Here is an 18,951-nt window from a genome sequence, read left to right as displayed (position 1 = left end):
TATAACCAAGTTAAGATAAGGTCCTCCTGGAGTTGGGTGGGCCCTGAGTCCAATGTCTAGTGACCTTTATAAGAAGGAAATAGAGACCCAGAGACGCAGGAGAGGAGGCCGTGTGAAGACAGGCAGGGGTTGGAGTGGTGAAAACACAGGCCAAGAAACATCTGGGGCCTGCTGGTAACCACCAGAAGCTGAAAGAGCCCAGGACATCTCCAGAGCCTTCGGGGGAGCCTGTGCCTGCCAGCACCTGGGGCGTTTACTTCTGGCCTCCAGAACCGTGGAGTCCGTTTCTGCCGTTACGAGGCCCCCCGCTCCCCGTTGGCGCTGGTGTTTTACGGCGACTTTCTCCTGCATCCCGCCTGCTCCCGTAGCCCCTGGGACGGTGCCCTGCGATGGAAGTCAGCTTGGTCCTGAGGGACGTTGGCAGGCAGGGATGGTGTTGAACTCGCCACGCCTGTGACATTGGGTCATCCCTCGGGTCTGCTTTTGCATTTTGAGAACGCCCGCTGCCAGGAAGGCTGTGCCCTGGCCGGGCCTGTGGTCCGTGCCCTGCTCTTGGCCCCAGGACAGGGGCGCTGCCCTTCTTTCCTGCGCTTGTGCGTGCAGGGAGGAAAGGGAGAGGTCAGGAGTCCGCCCGAAGGAGGCTCCAGGGACGGCTGCCCAGCCGGCAAGGGGAAGGTTTCACTTTCCTTGGCAGCCCTGTGGGGCAGGCTGTTTGTTCGAACAACCCCAAAGAAAGCCATTTGGCCAACTGTTAGTTTCTAACCAATTTACTTCCCTGGTGTTTAGACAAACCCCTACCCAGAATCCGTGTCTGGTCCCAGGGAAGGGGGTGGCCTCCCCTCCTCCCGGCCGGGCCCAGTGCCCGACACCCACCTGGGGGCCCGAGGCCGGGTGCAAACAGCCCTGGAGGTCCCCCGGAAGCGGGAGCCTCGGTGAGTGGCCCGCGGAGCCCAGGCAGGGAGTTCTCTCTCTGCAGCTGCCCCCCCCCCCCCCCCCCACCGCCGGCCTGGTCCTGGACAGACAGCTCCGGTCCTCCGTGCTTCAGGCAGCGGGCCAGGCTGGGGCTCTCATCCGCAGGTCCCCGTCTTCCAGGCCAAGCTCAAATAAAAACTTCAAAGGCTCTGCAGCCCAAGGGGTGTCAGACATCCCCCCCCCCGCCAGAGTCAATTATCACCTACAGATTTATCCTGGCATTTAATTACTGCCTTAGTCATAGAGACTTAGAGACGCTGAAAATGGGGTTCCCTGGCCGTGGGGTGTGCTGGAGGCTTTGTATTGACCTGGTTAATGGAGGGCTGGGGTCCCCGATGGCTCTGTGCCCTTCGGGGACGTTCTGCCGGAGTCTAGTACACGCTCACAGCTGCACAAATCTGAGGTTCTTGGAGCCGGAGGCCAGGATTCTCCCGTCTCAGCTGGTCCCTTACAGGCCCACCTGTAACTCCGGCTCTCCTTCCTAGCACCCGTTCACGGACGCTCTTCCTCCCTGAAGGGCTCTGCCCTGTGTGTGTGACCCCAGGAGCACCGGCGGGGCCGGGGGGATCCTGTGCCTGTCCACCCCTACCCCCAGTTCCTGGTCTAAAGTAGCTGTCGCAGAGAGACCTGGTTGGGGGGCCGAGGCAGCTGGCCGGCGGCGTACCAGCACCGGGCTTCCTGCGTGCCATCTGGTGAGAGCCAAGTGTTTGCGGGACCTTTTTTCCCCACTAGCTCCTGTGGGCCCTTGCGCGGGGAGCTTAACCTCTCTGTGCCTTCAGTTCCTCATCAGTAAAATGGGGCATAGTCATACCTCTGGGATGGCGTGAGGCTCACACTATTTTAGGTGATTGTGTCTGGAGGACCCCAGGTACAGGGATGGGGAAACAGGTGCTAGAGGTATTTTGTGGGGCACCCGGGTGGCTCAGTCAGTCAGGCGTCCGACTCTTGATTTTGGCTCAGGTCATGATCTCAGGGTCGTGAGATTGAGCCCCATTTCAGGCTCCGTGCTCAGCAAGCAGTCTGCTTGGAATTCCCTCTCCCTCGCCCTCTGCCCCTCCCTCCCACGCATGCTCTTTCTCTCTCAAGTTAAAAAAAAAAAATCTTAAAAAAAAATGTATTTTGGGACAGAGCGTTGGTTCCCCTCGGGGACCAGTGTTTTCTCTGGGGAGGAAGTACTGCTTGAGGTAAAGTGGGGTTTGACACACACCCTTCCGCCTTGCATGGTGAGCTGCCCTGGCCTCCACTCGGGAGCCCGACAGCCTCTTCGGATGGGTCTGTAGACACCCTCTTGGGACGGGGTTCTTCCTGGCCGTGCCCTGGAGGGGCATCCCCTGTCCCTCCATCATGGGAGATGAAGCCAGAGCCTTTCCCGGAGTTTGGTTTTATGGTTCCCTTGATGTCAGAGCCAGATAGAAACTCACAACACCAGCAGGTTGGGCTGATTTTTCACTGTAAATGGGGAGACCAGAGCCCGGAGAAGGTTAGAGACCTGTCCAGAGTCAGGTTCTCTGCCTGACTGCCCTGCGTTCTCCCCGCTTGTCTAAGGATGTCAGCACCTGCCCTGGGTGTGGCCCAGGGTCTGCAGAGAGCCGAGGGGGCATGTGCACGAATCCCAGTGAAACATTAAGTGTGGTGCCCATGAAGTGTGTGTGTGTGTGTGTGTGTGTGTGTGTGTGTGTGTGTGTGTGTGGCCAGCCCATCCATTGGTGTAAGGGTGGTAGGAAAGCTTCCTGGAGGAGGAGGGGGAGGTGTGGGACCTGGGCCTTGAAGGACAGGTCAGATGTCAACAGAACATTTTGGGAATAGAGCTCCGAGGAAGACAATTTGTTAAAATTCAGAGTTCCCCTCCCCTCCTTCCAATGCACACCATATCAGGGCCAAATCTGAATTTGGGTATCGGAGTTTCCAAAGCAGTCACGCACTTGGGGTGCCTTCTGGGCACTGCCTGCCTCAGTTTCCCAGCCCTGGGCTCAGAAAACTATTGCTGTCGTGTGTCGCCCTCTAGTGGAGGAATTGGGTGATGAGCTGTGCACCTTGGAGTGAGACCATGAGGATCCCCATCCCACCCTTACTTGAAATGCAGGTCAGGGACCCCGGGGGGACTCTGCGAGGCACTGGGCTCCGAGGGCTCTGCCACTGGGGCAAGAAGTTGGCACCAGGCGCCGGAGAGAGTCTGCTGTCTGAGGGCTGTGGCTTGACCAGGCAGCTGCCTGCAGAGCTGGGCCTGGGGGCCTGAGGTTGACGGATGTGCCCGGCTGGTTCTGTCCCTGTCCCCATCCTGTGTTGCTACATAACTTGAGGCGGGTCCTTCCCCATTCTGGGCCTTTCATCAGACCGGGCAAGTGGTCCCAAAGTTCCAGAAGGGGTCTCTGGGCCTAAACTTGGTTCTGCGAGTCCTTCAGACCAGAAGGGCCAGAATGAATGAGGGGACAAGGACCCAGCTCTGGGGGAGGGCACACAGCCTCCAGGGGTGTCCCGGTCAGGGTTGGGGAGTGCCGTGAGGCTCCCTGTGCTGTTTGTCCTGGAAGTTCCAACAAATCCCAGCAGGGAGGGTCCAGGATGGAGTCGAGATGTTAACTCGGCTGGGGTGGCAGAGGGAGCCCGGGGCACCCGTCCCCTGGTGCTTGCCCTCGTCAGTGAGAGAGTCATGTGGGAAGGAATCAGACCGTGCAGTGATGTGTGCCGTTAGGTGGTATGAAGCTGCCTTGGAGGGGTGAGCGGGGTGGGGGGGCCTCATAAGGAAGTGGCATCTGACCTGAGCCATGAAGGGGGAGCACGTGGAAGGTGCGGCCCAGTGGGGACTTTGAGAAGTGTGGCTGCCAGTGGCGGTCTGGAGCCCAGTGCTTCCGTGGGACCTGCATCTGGAACTGGTTTGTGGCCAGGAAAGGAGCTTGCAGGGGTGAAGGGACACTGAGTGTGAAGCAGCTCTTCCATGGTGGTGGAGGTCAGGTGGCTGTGTGGCTTTCGGCTGGTTGCTTGACCTCTCTGTGCCTACATGGTCTCCTCGATACTGTGATGATACAAACAGTGCTGGTCTCCTAGAGCCCTCACGAGGATGAGCTAGTGACCACGGAGGAGGGTCACAGCGAGTGTTACCTACAGTCACTGGTGGCTGCGCGGAAGCTCTGACCCCGGGGGCTGGCTGAGCCCCTCCCTGCCATGCCCAGTGCAGGCCTGGTCCGCTGTCCTGCTGCCGGCCTCTGACCCCACCTCATGCGCTCCCACAGGGGCCGAGGAGGTGCTGCTGCTGGCCCGGCGGACGGACCTGCGGAGGATCTCGCTGGACACGCCAGACTTCACTGACATCGTGCTGCAGGTTGATGATATCCGACATGCCATTGCCATCGACTACGACCCGCTGGAGGGCTATGTCTACTGGACAGACGACGAGGTGCGGGCCATCCGCAGGGCGTACCTGGACGGGTCAGGGGCACAGACGCTGGTCAACACCGAGATCAACGACCCCGATGGCATCGCAGTCGACTGGGTGGCCCGCAACCTCTACTGGACGGACACGGGCACTGACCGCATCGAGGTGACACGTCTCAATGGCACCTCCCGCAAGATCCTGGTGTCCGAGGACCTGGACGAGCCCCGGGCCATTGTGCTGCACCCTGTGATGGGGTAAGCGTGTGTGTGGGGGGGGATTGGACCTCCTACCTGGTGGGGGGGCTGGAAGCCAGGCCGTCAGAAGTGAGAGATACTAGTGGTTCTGGAACTTTTGCCGGCATCAGAATGCCCCAGAGGTGGCTTGTTAAGATGTAGGTGTCTGGGCCCCTCCCCGGAGTTCTGATTCAGGAGGTCTGGGGCGGGGCCTGGGAACCTGAATTTCTCACAAGCTCCCCCCGGGGATGCTACTGCTGGTCCAGGGCCCAGACTTTGCGATGCTATGACATCGTGTACGTGTGTACAGGGCCTGGAGAGCTGGGGGGAGTCATTGCTTTCCAGGGGCCTCACCCTTCTCACCTATGAAATGGAATGGTTCACCAGGGTGGTTTCTAGGCTGATGATGGGATGTACTTAACGACGTACGGGCTGGACCTTTTCTGAGCATTGCACACGGTGAATCTTTACCTCCTCCTCTCTCCCCCGGAGATGGGTACAGTTGTATAGTAGAGGAAGCTGAAGCCCAGAGAGGTTAAGGGACTCACCTAAGGTCACATAGCAGGATGCTGGGATCAGACCAGGCAGTGTGGCTCCAACTTTCCATTATGGGACTCTGTGAAAACAGCTTGTCCATCGATGTAGGAGCCTTTCCGAGAACCTCTGCAGCTCAGAGCAAGGTAGCAGCCCCCTTCCTGGGGGCTCATGACCAACAACAGGAGAGTGGCGGGGGGAGGAGGAAGAGTTGGAGCTCTTGGCGGGTGGAGCCGGGGCTGCAGGGGGAGCCTCTGGCCCTCCGTGCAGGATGCCGCATGGTATCCCGGTGACAGCCTGGAGGAGGAGCTGGAAGGACAGAAGGGAGACCTGGGCGCTGTGCCTTGTGGGGACTAGCAGAGCCACAGCGGTTGTCACCGTGGTCCCTGGCAGGGGCTGTCAGGTGCTGCTCAGAGGCGCAGAACCCACAGTGACCCGCTCAAGGTGCCTGCTGGCAGAGCTGGGCCTCGTGGCCTGTCTGCCCGTGGAGCCTGCGCTTTGTGCACAGGAGCCCTTCGGCTCTTTGAGGAAGGTTCCGTTCCACGTGGGCCCCCTGCCCAGTGCTCGACCCCTACGGCCCATGGGTCTCCCAGCACATCTGCCGTCCACCCACCTGCAGGAGAGGAGACGGGTCCCACTTGCCCCCTTCTAGTCCCAGGATGCCGGGTCGTGAAGCCCATGCTGTGGGCAACCCCGTTTCCTATGGAGCCCCTGGTCCCGCATGTGGGGGACTTGGCGCTCATGTGGGCAGGGAGCCAGCACTGCGTGAGCAACCTTCAGGATAGGGAGAGCGTGGTCCTCAGCCCTGGGCGTGCGGTGGGGACGGGACGGACAGCGTCAAGGACATGTGCTTTCTCTCCAGCCTCATGTACTGGACAGACTGGGGGGAGAACCCCAAAATCGAGCGCGCCAACCTGGATGGGCAGGAGCGGCACGTCCTGGTGAACACGTCCCTCGGGTGGCCCAACGGCTTGGCCCTGGACCTGCAGGAGGGAAAGCTGTACTGGGGAGACGCCAAGACGGACAAAATCGAGGTGAGTCCTCCCCACCGGTGGGCGCTGGTTCCCGAAGCTGTTTGATGAAGGTTGTGCTGCCTGGCACAGCCCGGTGGGCCCAGAGCCCCTGGAGCCGTGACGTGTACCAGGCAGGCAGCGGACGGACGCCTTTGCTCTGCTGGGTTTTTTTTAAGATTTTATTTTTTTAGAGAAAGAGAGAGGGAGCGTGTGCACTCCTGTGTGTGTGTGTGTATGTGTGTGTGTGCGAGCCAGGGGGCGGGCAGAGGGAGAGAGAATCCCAACAGTCCCCACACTGAGCACGGAGGCCGACGCGGGGCTCGGTCTCATGACCCTGAGATCGTGACCTGAGCCAAAATCAAGAGTGTCGGTTGCTTAACCAACAGAGCCACCCAGGTGTCCCTCGAAACACAAAATCTTAGTGAAAACTCACACGCACATGCCCACCACGCAGCATAAGACAGAAAATCTTACCAACGTGGTGGCAGCCAGGTGACCACCATTCTGAATCTGGTGACGCGTTCCCAAGCGTTTTCTCTTGCCAGGTGGACGTCTCCCGGAACGGTGCATCATCCTGTTCTGTGTGAGTCCGTGTGATTAATTTAAGCGATGTCCAGATGTGTTCTTTGGCAACTTGCTCTTTGCTCGTAGGTGTACTTTTTGGAGGTGCTCTCGGGACAGTCGTTCGATTCGTCCCCATAGCAGGGAAGTCCCCGGCGTATGTGCCCGTCCTCGGTGTGGACGCCTCCCCTCAGTGCTGGTCACATTACTGCTTATGGACCACCCCACCTGGGGGTAAACTTTGCTCCTCTCTTGGCTTTGGGGGAAGCCCCCCACCAGGCAGCTTGCCAGGGGAGGGCGGGAGCAAGGAGACCGACGTGCGCCTGGGTCGCAGGGTTTCCTGCCACGCTCCTGGAAGGGGACTCCGGGCTGGGTAGGTGCCTCTCCCGCCCAAGTCGCTGTCCGAGTGGCCAGTTCCTGCCGGATTCCCTACAGATGACCCTGTTGCTAAAGGGAGTTTCTCTCGAGCCTCTGAGCCTGAAGGCATGACCCTTGTTTTCCTTGGGGTCAACCAAGAAGGCTTCGCCCCATGGACCCCACCCATCCCTGGGAGCAGCTGGGGGCCTAGGGACGTGTGTTGGCTGACGCTGCCGAACAGTAACAGGCGTGGCTCCGTGTGCTCCCATGGTGGGGTGCTGTGGCCGTTTACTGTGGGAACACACGTGACCCACGATGGCCGTTTTAACCATTTTAAAGTGTGCCATTCAGCGGCCTTGCCCACGTTCACAGAGCTGAACCACAGCAGCCACCACCGCTGCCCCGTTCCAGAACGTTTTCGTCATCCGAGACCCCGTGCCCATTAAGCAGCCAGTCCTGGTCTCCCCCCCCCCCCCCCAGCCCCCAGCACCCACGGATCTCCTGCGGTCCCTGTGGTCCCCGTGGGGCTGGCTGTCACGGAGGTTTCATGCGAGTGTGGTCCTTCGGCGCGCAGCCTTCCCTGCCTGGCTTCTTCACGCAGCGTGTTGTTTTTGGAATTTGTCCACACGGTGGCACCTGTCTTCGTTTCGTTTTTGTGGCCGAGTGACACGGGTCGTACGGACGGACCGCACACTGCGCACCCGTCTGTTAATGGGCATTTGCGTTGTTTCCCCCTTTTGGCTGCCGCGAGCGAGGCTGTCAAGGGCACCACGAGCGAGTTTGTCTGCGCCTGTTGTTAGTTCTCCGGGGAGCACACGGAGGAGCGGAACTGCTGGGCCACATGGGGGTTTTACGCGTGGTTCACGAACGCGCCGTCAGAGTGGTCCGCGGCGTGCCCCGCTCCGCGCTGTCTGTCCGTGGCAGCGCGTGTTCTCTCTGCACGGCCTTGGCCGCTGTAACGTTCCACGCCCTTTATCCCGACCGTAGCCACGCTGGGGTTCCCCTGGCTTTGACTGTCATTTTCCCGATGACGGGTGAAAGGTTGTTTGTCCCCCAAGAGTATTTGGAGGTATGTGGCATGGTCCCCCTTCGTGGATGAGAAGCTGAGGTCCAGGGGGACGGTACCTTGCTCAAGGTCATGTGGCACATGGGTGGGTTTTGACTTTCCACTTTTAGAACCAATCCTCAGACAAAGCCCTAAGACAGCGTCAGGTTTCCAGACAGAATCTAAACGTTATCCTCTTGGTAACCACTAAGTAGAAGGGACAGAAGTCAAGAGGTGTGAGGCTGCGGAGAGGTAGGAGCGCGGTTTCAAGGGTTACCGACCAAGGAAGACGGTCCGTCATGGTAGCGTGAGGAGAGGGAGGGCCCGGAGTCAGGGACGGAGTCTTCATCTGCACGGGGCCACGCAGGCAGACCAGGAACGCGCGCGCCGAGTGTGTTACCTGTTTGGAGCTAATCCCCGGAAAGTGTGAAGAGAGACGCTGCAGAATTAGAATTTGGGAATCTTTGATCAAGTGGACTTGGGAAATGCAGGTGTGTCCGTGTTCTCAAACTACATGCCTGAGGGTCCCTTTCTTTCCCCGCCTTGGCTCTGGTGGCACACACTTTGGGAATGCGGACCCCGGCGGAGCCCATCGCTGCCACCTCCCACACATCCAGGGCTGACCCTAGCTGCGGGGTTTGTGCCGGGCACCCCTCCACCCCTGCCTCGGGGGCAGTGGGGAGACGCTGCTGACATGCATGGACGTGGAGACCGTCCTTCACGTAAGCTCAGCGTGTCTTCTCCCCGCAGTGGGGATGCCCCAGGTGAGTGTCGTGCTGGCTTCTCGGACTCTAGCATTCTTTTCAGTGGGGACACACCCCAGACACAGGTGTGAACATTTTGGAGGTGGCCCAAGCATGCTAGGGGCCTTGCCTCCAAGTTCCTGCTGTGGCCTCTCGGCCCTCGCTCTGGGGTCCCGGAGTTTGCTGCGAGCGCCTGCGGAGTGCTGGCTCTGTTCCAGGTTCCTGGGCCAGCTCGGTATGTGTGCCCAACAGCTGTTCCTCTGCTGTGCCCCTCAGGACCATGCTTTGAATCAGGCAACAGGCTTCGTGCTGACGGTCACGGAGGATCCCCGGAGCTTCCAGGGGAACCGCTGAGGGACCAGGGACTGTGTTTACTTTCCAGTTTCCAGGTGGGAGGGATGGTCTGGGGAGGAATAAACCAGGCTAGGGCAGCAACAGGACATGCTTCTAGCAGTGGTGACGTTTCCCAGAAATTATACCCAGTGACAACGGAACAGCTGGGCCAGTGCTGAGGAGCCGGAGTGCTGGCCTCAGTCGTTCCTCGCGCGGTTGCCTTTGATGGGGAGGATGGATTTTGTGCAGCCTGGCTGTGCGCTCGGCCTGGCTCTGAACGCGGAGGGAAGGCTCTGGAAGAAAGGAACTGCAAACAGTGAAAACTGGCTGTCCCTTTGAAGAGGTAATCGGGCTCCCGTGTCCCGCCCACCAGGCCCCTGAGAAGGACTTTATAGGGCAGCTGTGGCTAATCCCTGGATGAACCAGGAGGAGAACAAAGGTCTGGAAGGGCCGGACTGGTGACGCGGGGATTCATCTGGATGGCATTAGTGGCATGTGGATGCGACTTACGGGACAGGCCAAATTGCGGGCGAGTCTGGGCCGCCCTGCAGGTGGGCCCTCCTGCCGGCCTTGTCTGTGACAGCTGTCCTGCACGTCAGGTCCAGGCCAGCCCCTCGGCTGGCCCGCTAGCTGCCATTGTGACTGTTGGGAGTTGCGGGGTGGCTCCCCCCGGGGGGGGCTGGCTCAGGCTGCTCCCTCCGGGCTCACTCTGGGAGGCGCCCCAACTTCCCTCCTGCAGGCTGGAGCCACGTGGGGTAGGTGGGGGCTGAGGTCCATGGACACAGCCCCCGATTCCCCTCTGTGTCCCCACAGCTGCCTCTGCTGTGTGTCCCACTCTCCTGGGCTAGGAATTCCCTGGGACACCTCCTAACCCATCTTCCCAAGTCTAGAGCCCTGGGGCCCAGCCCTCCCCACGACCCCGGCCACGCCCTCAGGACCGGCCTCCGGTGTCCCCACGGCCACCATTGGTTGTGCACTCCCCTCCCCACCCTGTGGGGCTCCCCACCCCAAAAACACTTGCTCTCCTCCTCCGACCTGCCACAGGCCTTAGGTCTCGTGTCACGGGTCAGCCGGATTCATAAAAGCCCCTAGGACTTGCTGTCCCTGAGCTGTCTCTAACCAGTGGCCGCTGGGGCCCCACACTTCTCTGTCTGCTCTTGGCAGACGCTGGGCCCTTCCTGCCTCTGTCCCTGCTACTTGGCAGACACCAGGCTCGTGACAGCCCAGCGTGGGCCCCCCTTCCCCCCTACCCTGGGCAGCTCCTTCCCTCCCAAGTGCCCTCCAAGTCCACGTGCCTAGCCGCCCCCAGCCCCCTCCCTCAGAAGCCCAGAGATCCCCCCGCCACATGCCCTGGTCTCCTGCATGGGGACGACTCGCCTTCTCCAGAATGCTGACATCCCGGTTCCCACCTGGAGGCCGCATCTCCGGCCAGAAGCTGCAGCGCCTTCGAGACCGGGCCAGTGCTCGTGCTCCGGATTGGCCGCCGGGTCCCCAGCACCATTATCGTCACCACCTCACTTGTTTGTCAGTCGGTCTCATCTCCCAAAGCAGACAGGAGCTCTCTCTCGGGTCTGGCTTGGGGTCGGCGGTCTCCGTGCTGCCGGTGGGCGGGGACTCAGGACACACCGGGTCTGTATGGAGAGCGCCCGCTCCCACACTCTCGCCGTGGCTCCCACACTCTCGCCGTGGCTCCCACTGGCCCCTTTCCCACGGTTGCTCAGCAGGTCCCTGGACAGAGCTGCCATCACGTCCCCCCAGCCCCCTGTGCACACCCTGGCGAGCACCTGTTCCTTCCAGGCGTCCACGGACGCCGCCCCACCTGGAAGAGCAGCAGGGGACAGACCTGTGGCCCCAACGGGGCGGACGTTCAAGAGGGGAGATAGACACGGGGGAGATGGGACAGCGGCAGCACATCGGAGGGACATTGAGGAGAAGGGATGGGGCGCGGGGGGTGGGACGGCGTCCTAGCTCCCTGGACAGCGCCTGAGCTGATTTTCTAGCCGCGTGTGTCCTGAAGCCCTTCCTTCACAGACTTGTCGTGCAGATCCTGTTGTCTTCTGCTTCCGGAGTAGAGGGAGGAATCGCGCCCCTTAGCAGTGCTGACAGGGACAGAGCGTTTAGACAGCCGGGTACACACACCGTGACGCCTGTCCCCGGAGGGTGGTTTCAGCCAATGCCTAGTTGAAGCGGGGACCGGTCCTGCCCCTTTGAAGTCCCGAGCTGTCTTTGTGAAGCTTCATCCTCGGCTCTTTCCCTCCGGGGTTCTTGGACTCGTGGCTGGACCAAGCCGAGGTCTCACAGGCCAACCCGGTCTCTTTAGCCTGTCTCTGTGGCCGGGGTGTCACCTGCGTGGGGCTTGCCGCGGACTTGCTGCCCCACCCCCGAAAATCTGGGCTCTCTGGGGCCCCCTGCTGTCTCACCCTGGCCAGGGCAGTGGGAGCTAGTGGGTCCTGACCCTGACACCTGCCGTGGGGCCGGCCCTGGGACAGAGCACCCGGTCCACACCGCCTGTGGGGCAGGCTGGCAGGCGGGCTGAGAAGTCACGACTGAGAAGTCATGCATTTATCTGTCTCCCTGCCCCGGACACGGACTGGGTCAGCGGAGGGGACTTATGTCTGGCACAGCCAAGGTAAATACTTGGGGGGGTGGGGAGTGACGGCTGCCAGGCCAGGTGGCTGGGTGTCCCTCGTCCCCCAGGGAAGAAGGTAGAACGTGGGGCTTCTGGGCAACTGAGCGGTGTGTGTGTGCCCCCAAGTGCGTGTTTAAGATCTTGTTTATTACGTGGAACAAAATAACCAGGGCGGGGCACCTGGGTGGCTCAGTGGGTTAAGCCGCTGCCTTCAGCTCAGGTCATGATCTCAGGGTCCTGGAATGGAGCCCTGCATCGGGCTCTCTGCTCGGCGGGGAGCCTGCTTCCTCCTCTCTCTCTCTCTCTCTCTGCCTGCCTCTCTGCCTACTTGTGATCTCTCTGTGAAATAAATAAGTAGAATACTTAAAAAAAAATAACCAGGACGGTTCTAATTTGGGGGGTTACGTCTGACTGTGATGGTGACTCCATCAGAAAACAGGAGTCTTTTCCCTTGAAACGTGCACTTTCAAACAGTTGGTCTTGGCCTCCTGTCTCTCGGCAGGGTGGCTTTCGGGGCCCACCACTTTGTGGGCCTCCCTGCAGACCCCCTGCGGGTGCTGCCCCTCAGAGTGCAGCTGAGGATGTGCTTCCTTGGGATCTGCTTGTCCCACCTCTCTGTGGCCCTCTTGCCCAGACCCGGGCACGGAACGTGGAGTTGGCCCCGCGCAGGAGGACAGAAGCCAGAGTTCAGAGAGGGCAGCGCTGGCTCCAGGCACTCTTGGCGTCTGGCGTGAACATTCTTGACACAGCGTCTTGGTGAAATGTCCAGTTTCCTTTCCTGAAGATCATGGGCACAGGCGCTCAGCTGTAGACCAGGGCTTAGACTCTACAGCCCATGGGCCGGCTTGCCCGTGTCTGCGCCGCTCTCACACGCAGGGCAGTTTTCACACTTTTTTTTTTTTTTGAAGATTTTATTTATTTATTTGACAGACAGATCTCACAAATAGGCAGAGAGGCAGGTAGAGAGAGAGGAGGAATCAGGCTCCCCGCAGAGCAGAGAGCCTGATGTGGGGCTCGATCCCAGGACCCTGGGATCACGACCCAAGCCGAAGGCAGAGGCTTTAACCCACTGAGTCACCCAGGCACCCCGGTTTTCACACTTTTAAATGATCAGGGGGAAGAATTGAAAGAAAAACAGTATATCGTGATGCGTGAAAATGACACGAAATCCAAATTTCAGTGTCCACAGTTGTTTCTGTTTCTTGCGTGCACGATGCTGTGTCTGCGCACTCACAGCCTTGCTCGCTGACTTACATGCTCTCCGACGGGATGTGTTCCTGAGGGTACCATCTTCCTCTTCTCCCAACCTCACCTCCTCGGCCACGAGCCCAGGATGAGACCCCACGCGTGGGCAAGTTTTGTGCGGAGCCTTCTCTGAGGGCCGGTGCCCAGACCGTTTGGAAGGCTTAGTCTCTCACTTGCCACTTGCTGCTAACCAGCGGGGCCGGCGTGGTGCCCTGGGGATGAGCACAGCGATTGGTACAACCTGAGCTCCTCCCTCCAGGTGAGGCAGGCAGCGCCCCCGCTCTGGGTACAAGGGCGTCCCCCAATCTCGCATTCTGGCTTGGGGGCGCATTGGAACCCCAGCGGAGAGCCGCTTCCAGGATCCATAGGGGGCCAGCACCTCCCACTTCTGTGTGAATTGCCCCAGATTGGGGGCCCGGGCAGGCGTTGTCTTTGTTTAGGTTGCCTGGACGAGGTCAGCTGCTCCCCTCAGTTGCAGGTGGAGACACTGAGGCCCCCGGGGCGCGGGGGCTTGCTGGGCCCCTCCTGGGTGACCTGGCAGTTTTGTCCTGTGCTGTCCTATGGCAGACAGACCCAAGTCTCTTCTGTTCAGCGTGAATCTGATCTGTCTTCTGTTCTCACCACCTGCAAAACAGAGTGTTTGTTGCTTTTCTGCGGAGCTGGAAACACAGTCTGGCTGCAGGGGGTCTGCTGGGACTTGTTGTGTCGCTTTCATCCTGGCCCAAGAGCTGGAGAAGCTCGATGTTGTGTTTTATCAAGTCTTGCTTTCAACATCAGCGGCTACAGGATCATCTTCATCGGAATCCCATCTTACCCCGTTTGTGTGTTTCCGTCGGTTAAGGCGTTTTTATGTCTGATAGCAGTTTTTCCTTTGTGGCTTTTGTGGTTAATGCTTTTCATCAGCACTGGTTCTTCAAGAGAAAGAGCTAGCTTTCATATCTCAGAGTAAAGGGCCACTGGTGTGGGGGGGTTGAAAAGCATCCGAGAGTTACGGGCTCAGACTCAGGTCCAGAAGGGCCCTCCGAGGCCATCTGGGCCTGACCAAGCAAGACATCGGTCCACAGACCAGTGCGCGGTCTTGCCCAGGGCCCCCGGCGTGTTAGTAACGCAGCCTCTGGAAGCTCATGTCTGCGTTGAGCCTGTGATCCGACACCTTCCTGGCCGGCAGACGTTGCTATCAGAGCCTGCCCCGGTCTGAGCCCTGCACCTCGGTCCTGCTTCTCGATCAGCAGCAGGAAGGGAGAGCACAGCTGTCTGCTTCGCCTGGCCCTCTCAGTGCCATGGCTGTACCCAGGTAGCGGAGGCTGCGGGGAGAGCCCTGAGCCAGCCCCACCACTGAAAATGTCATTCGTCCAGCTCTGCCGGGAGCCACGGCCCCTGGCGTCATAGCATGGCCTCGCGGGGTGCAGGCAGAACGGAGCCTCCTAGGCATTGGGCCTGTCCCCATTCTGGCCGCTCAGGCCCAAGGCTGGTTCATACCTGTGTCTGCTGTCCCGCAGGTGATCAACGTTGACGGGACAAAGAGGCGGACACTCCTGGAAGACAAGCTCCCCCACATTTTCGGGTTCACACTGCTGGGGGACTTCATCTACTGGACCGACTGGCAGCGTCGCAGCATCGAGCGCGTGCACAAGGTCAAGGCCAGCCGGGACGTCATCATCGACCAGCTGCCCGACCTGATGGGGCTGAAGGCTGTGAACGTGGCCAAGGCTGTCGGTGAGTCTTCTCAGCCTCCAGCTGCGAGTGAGCCAAGCCGAGCGGCACCAGGAAGAAGCAGTGGGCTCGCGGCTGCCCTTCAGTCCACGGGCACCCACCCTGGGGATGGGCAGGGCAGGGTACGGTGAGATCTGGTGGAGGACACCTGGGAAGGGGCGTGGTGTCTCTGCCGGGGATATTGACTAGGTCGTGGTTGTGGACGGGCGCTGTTGGCGCAGTTGTTACAGTCACGGCTGATGTTTGCCAAGCGTCTGCTGTGCGCTAGGCTCTGCTAAGTGCCGTAATGGCCGGAGCAACCCCATACACTAATGACAGTATTGCCCCATTTGCCCTGTTAAGGAGGAGGGACACATGGCCACGTTGCTGGTATGGCCGAGCTCGGGACTCACTCTGGGTCTGCCTCAACCTCGTCACTGGGGTGGGCTGTGATGGCTGTCCAGTGTGGCCAGGCTGGACCTTCAGATGCACACCTTGTTTGTTTGTTTTTTTTAAGATTTTATTTATTCATTTGAGAGAGAGCATGAGGCGGGGCGGGGGTGGCAGAGAAAGAGGGAGAGGGACTGGCAGACTCCCTGCTGAGCAGGGAGCCCAATGTGGGGCTTGATCCCAGGACCCCCAGATCATGACCAGAGCTGAAGTCAGATCCTTAACTGACAGAGCCACCCAGGCACCCCAAACACACAGCTTTTATCTGAAAACCAGGATCTGCATAAAGCTCACTTAACATGATTTGTCTCTTTCTGAAAACGATTCCAAATGCGGGTCATTAGGCTACACAGGAGGGAGAGAGTAGGGTCCAGGTGTGGTGGGGGCGGGGCTCTGTGCCCAGCTGGGGGGGGGGGCCTCTGCACCTGCTGTAGAACCTGCGGGTCCGAAGGTCTCTATAGACCTCTGCTGGAGGAATGAATGAATGAATGAATGAATGAACAGGCAGAGAAGATCCTGGGCTTGGCCTCAGGTAGCTCCCAGCCTCCCCGTCTAGCAGCTGAGACCCTCCGTAGTGCTACTCCAGGCAGTGGCTGTAGCTGGGGTGGTGGGGATGCCTGGCTTTAACACACAGGGGAGGTCACTTGAACTTGGAATTGAGGGAGCAGGTCGGGGCAGGGTGGGCCAGGCCGAGGGGCAGCTGTGCAAAGGCCCGGAGGTGAGGCCTTAGCCGTCCAGCGACCCGGGTTCCTGACAAAGAGGCGATGGGACGGGTAAGCTCCGTTTCGCTGTCACCCTTTAGAACCCGTGGATTATCTACCATGGAGGGTGAGCCCCTGTGCGAGCGATGGTTTAGATACACAAAAGAGAACCCAGCGGGTCAGAAAAAAGATGTGTCCATCGGGCGCGCTTTCAAGTTGAGAGATTGGGTTCATCTCTCTGTCTCGTCTCAGGACTTACTGAGAGAGATGGGGAGAAGGATTCTTCTTTTAGCTAAAATACTTAACTCTACATTAAAGCCACTTTCAACAGCGCCTCAGTAGCTAACGGAGAGGAACGGGGGGCCAAAACAAACGAACACCCTAAGTTTTCTGCTTCAGTGAGGAGGAGACCCCTTCGGTGCTCCTGGGCGAGTCTGAGTGTGTGAGGCGTCGGTGTCCGGGGGGCCACTCGGGCGGTCAGTCTGACCAGCAGGCCCGGAGTCCAGGCCCAGGTGCATGCGTGTGTGTGTGCATATGTGCGTGTGAGTTACCCCCTCACATGGCATTCTTACACCTGTGCCCCTTCCTGCCCGTGTCACCTTCACCAGCCTCCCTGGGCTTCACTTTCCATGACTAGAAAACTAGTGGGAGTGGCTCCGGCCTCCCCAGCTGCTCGGCGGACGGACGGACCGAGTTCAAAGGCACTGGGTCACCCCGGGCACAAAGCCAGCCACGTTGACATTGTTAGTGTCCCTTCCCCGTAGCGGGGGAGGACCTCCGTTTCCGTCATCCCCGCCCGGTGTCCCACGTGCTGTCTGGCTGGGACACAGCCCCGTGTGACCACGGAGCCACACACGCCTCTGTTTTGGGGGCTGCCGAGTGCCAGAGCCGCTGTGCTCGTTCCAGGAACCAACGCGTGTGCGGACGGGAACGGGGGCTGCAGCCACCTTTGCTTCTTCACGCCTCACGCCGCCAAGTGTGGCTGCCCCATCGGCCTGGAGCTGCTGAGCGACCTGAAGACCTGCATCGTCCCTGAAGCCTTCCTCGTGTTCACCAGCCGAGCCGCCATCCACAGGATCTCCCTGGAGACCAACAACAACGACGTGGCCATCCCGCTGACGGGCGTCAAGGAGGCCTCGGCGCTGGACTTCGACGTATCCAACAATCACATATACTGGACAGACGTCAGCCTGAAGGTACGGTCTGCGAGGTGGCCTCCACCGGCGCTGTCTTGACGGCTTTCATGGTCTTTTTGAAAGAGCTGTAGTATTTAAGGGCGCCTGAGTGGCTCAGTCGGTCAGCCGTCTGACTCTCGATCTCAGCTCAGGTCTTGATCTCGGGGTCGTGAGTTCAAGCCCGTGGTTGGGGTCCGTGCTGGGCGTGGAGCCTACTTGGAAAAAAAAAAAAAAGCTGTAACATTTATGGTAACGTGATCTACGACCGTAAAGTCTGAGCAAACTTTTAATAAACGAACACGAACGATTATCACGAGCAGATCCCCTACACACAGATGAGCTTTTCTGGAGCGATTGTGGATCTGTGAGACGTTTTGTTGTAAGTTGACATCGTCTCTGGCTTCGCTCCCTCAGCAGTGCCCACCTGCTTAGCAAATGCTGTCCCTATGCACAGCGCGAATACATAGGGATACACAGAAGGGCCTTTTCTTCTTATAAAGCAGGATTCTGCAAACCAGCTCTCAGGCTGACCCCCTGGTTGTGTAAATAAAGTTTTATTGGAACATAGTGATGCCCATTTGTCTATGGCTTGTCCGTGCCTGCACTTGTGTAGTGGCCCCAGAGCTGTGTGGCCCTCGGAGCCTGCATATTTACTGTGTGCCCCTTTATGGAAAAGTGTGCCAGGCCCTGTTCTGTTCCGGACAACCGAACTCCTTGATCTTATTCTCCCGATGGTGTTACACATCTCTTTGAGATTTTTCTGATTCTGAAAGTCATGGGAGCTCACTGAAGAAAGAGGACAGGAGAGAGAAAAGGATAAAGAAGAAAGTAAAAATAAAATAAAAGTAAAATCCCTCATTTCCCCTCAGCTGACATTTCCAGTGAGCTCCCGATGTCGGTGCTGCTCATGGTCCCCGTCAGGCGTGCTAGAGGGTTCTGTGTCCTGGTGTCTTTCACTTAACATTATAAGAGCTCGGGCCGCCTGGCTGGGTCAGTCGTTGAATGTCTGCCTTGGGCTCAGGTCATGATCCCCGTGTCCTGTGATCAAGCCCCGCATTGGGCTCCCTGCTCGGCGGGAAGCCTGCTTCCCCCTCTCTCTTTCCCCCTGCTTGTGTTCCCTCTCTCGCTGTCTCTCTCTCTCTCTCTGTCAAATAAATAAAATCTTTAAATAAAAACATGTACGAGGTAACTGATATGCTGCTAGGAACTCTTTAGGTGAAGGACGTAGTCTCCACAGATACTCCCTATTTTACGTAACCAGTTTCCTTCTTTTAAACATTCTGTTAGCTTCCAGCCTCTCTGGTTTCCATGACTCCTTATCTTTTGCATTTTTTATTAGTTTCCTGGGACAAAAACTTCATGAAACTTAAATACTATCAGATCTTTTTTTTTTTTTCCGTAAAAACGTTGTATTTTACTACATTTCAAGTGTTTATTGAAAAACCCTTGCACGTTGGCGATCGGGCACGCGATGCGGTCAGTAGCTGCTCTGAGTGGCCGGGGGTCCATCTCGTGGTCCGAGGTTGGGGGTAAGGCTGGTTCCTAATCCGCGTCCCTTGCCTCCTCCCCTGCTGCAGACCATCAGCCGAGCATTCATGAACGGGAGCTCCGTGGAGCATGTGATCGAGTTCGGCCTCGACTACCCGGAAGGCATGGCTGTCGACTGGGTGGGGAAGAACCTCTACTGGGCGGACACTGGGACCAACAGGATCGAAGTGGCCCGGTTGGACGGACAGTTCCGGCAGGTCCTCGTGTGGAGGGACCTGGACAACCCGAGGTCACTGGCCCTGGACCCCACCAAAGGGTAAGAGCCATTTTTGCCCACCATGTGTGTCCCCCTCCCCCCGCCACTTCCGCACGTCAGCCCACGCACGATGACCGTAGCCCTGGGGATGGCT

General features: G+C 59.0%; 1 protein-coding gene across 1 annotated transcript in view; it reads left to right on the top strand.

Annotated features, from left to right (window-relative positions):
- LOC111149489 (LDL receptor related protein 5) overlaps positions 1-18,951 on the top strand; it is a 138,888-nt gene that overhangs the window by 90,852 nt on the left and 29,085 nt on the right. Inside the window, exons 9-13 of the mRNA XM_022506587.1 lie at positions 4,200-4,596; positions 5,972-6,143; positions 14,535-14,751; positions 16,785-17,074; positions 18,631-18,857. Of these exons, the coding sequence (XP_022362295.1) occupies positions 4,200-4,596; positions 5,972-6,143; positions 14,535-14,751; positions 16,785-17,074; positions 18,631-18,857 (1,303 nt within the window). The remainder of the gene's footprint in view (positions 1-4,199; positions 4,597-5,971; positions 6,144-14,534; positions 14,752-16,784; positions 17,075-18,630; positions 18,858-18,951) is intronic.

This window comes from Enhydra lutris, unplaced genomic scaffold (assembly GCF_002288905.1).
Source record: "Enhydra lutris kenyoni isolate GAN:26980312 unplaced genomic scaffold, ASM228890v2 scaffoldscaffold22, whole genome shotgun sequence".
NCBI lineage: Eukaryota > Metazoa > Chordata > Mammalia > Carnivora > Mustelidae > Enhydra > Enhydra lutris.
The sequence above is the reverse complement of the archived record's forward strand: the minus strand, read 5'-3'. Positions and strand labels throughout refer to the sequence as shown.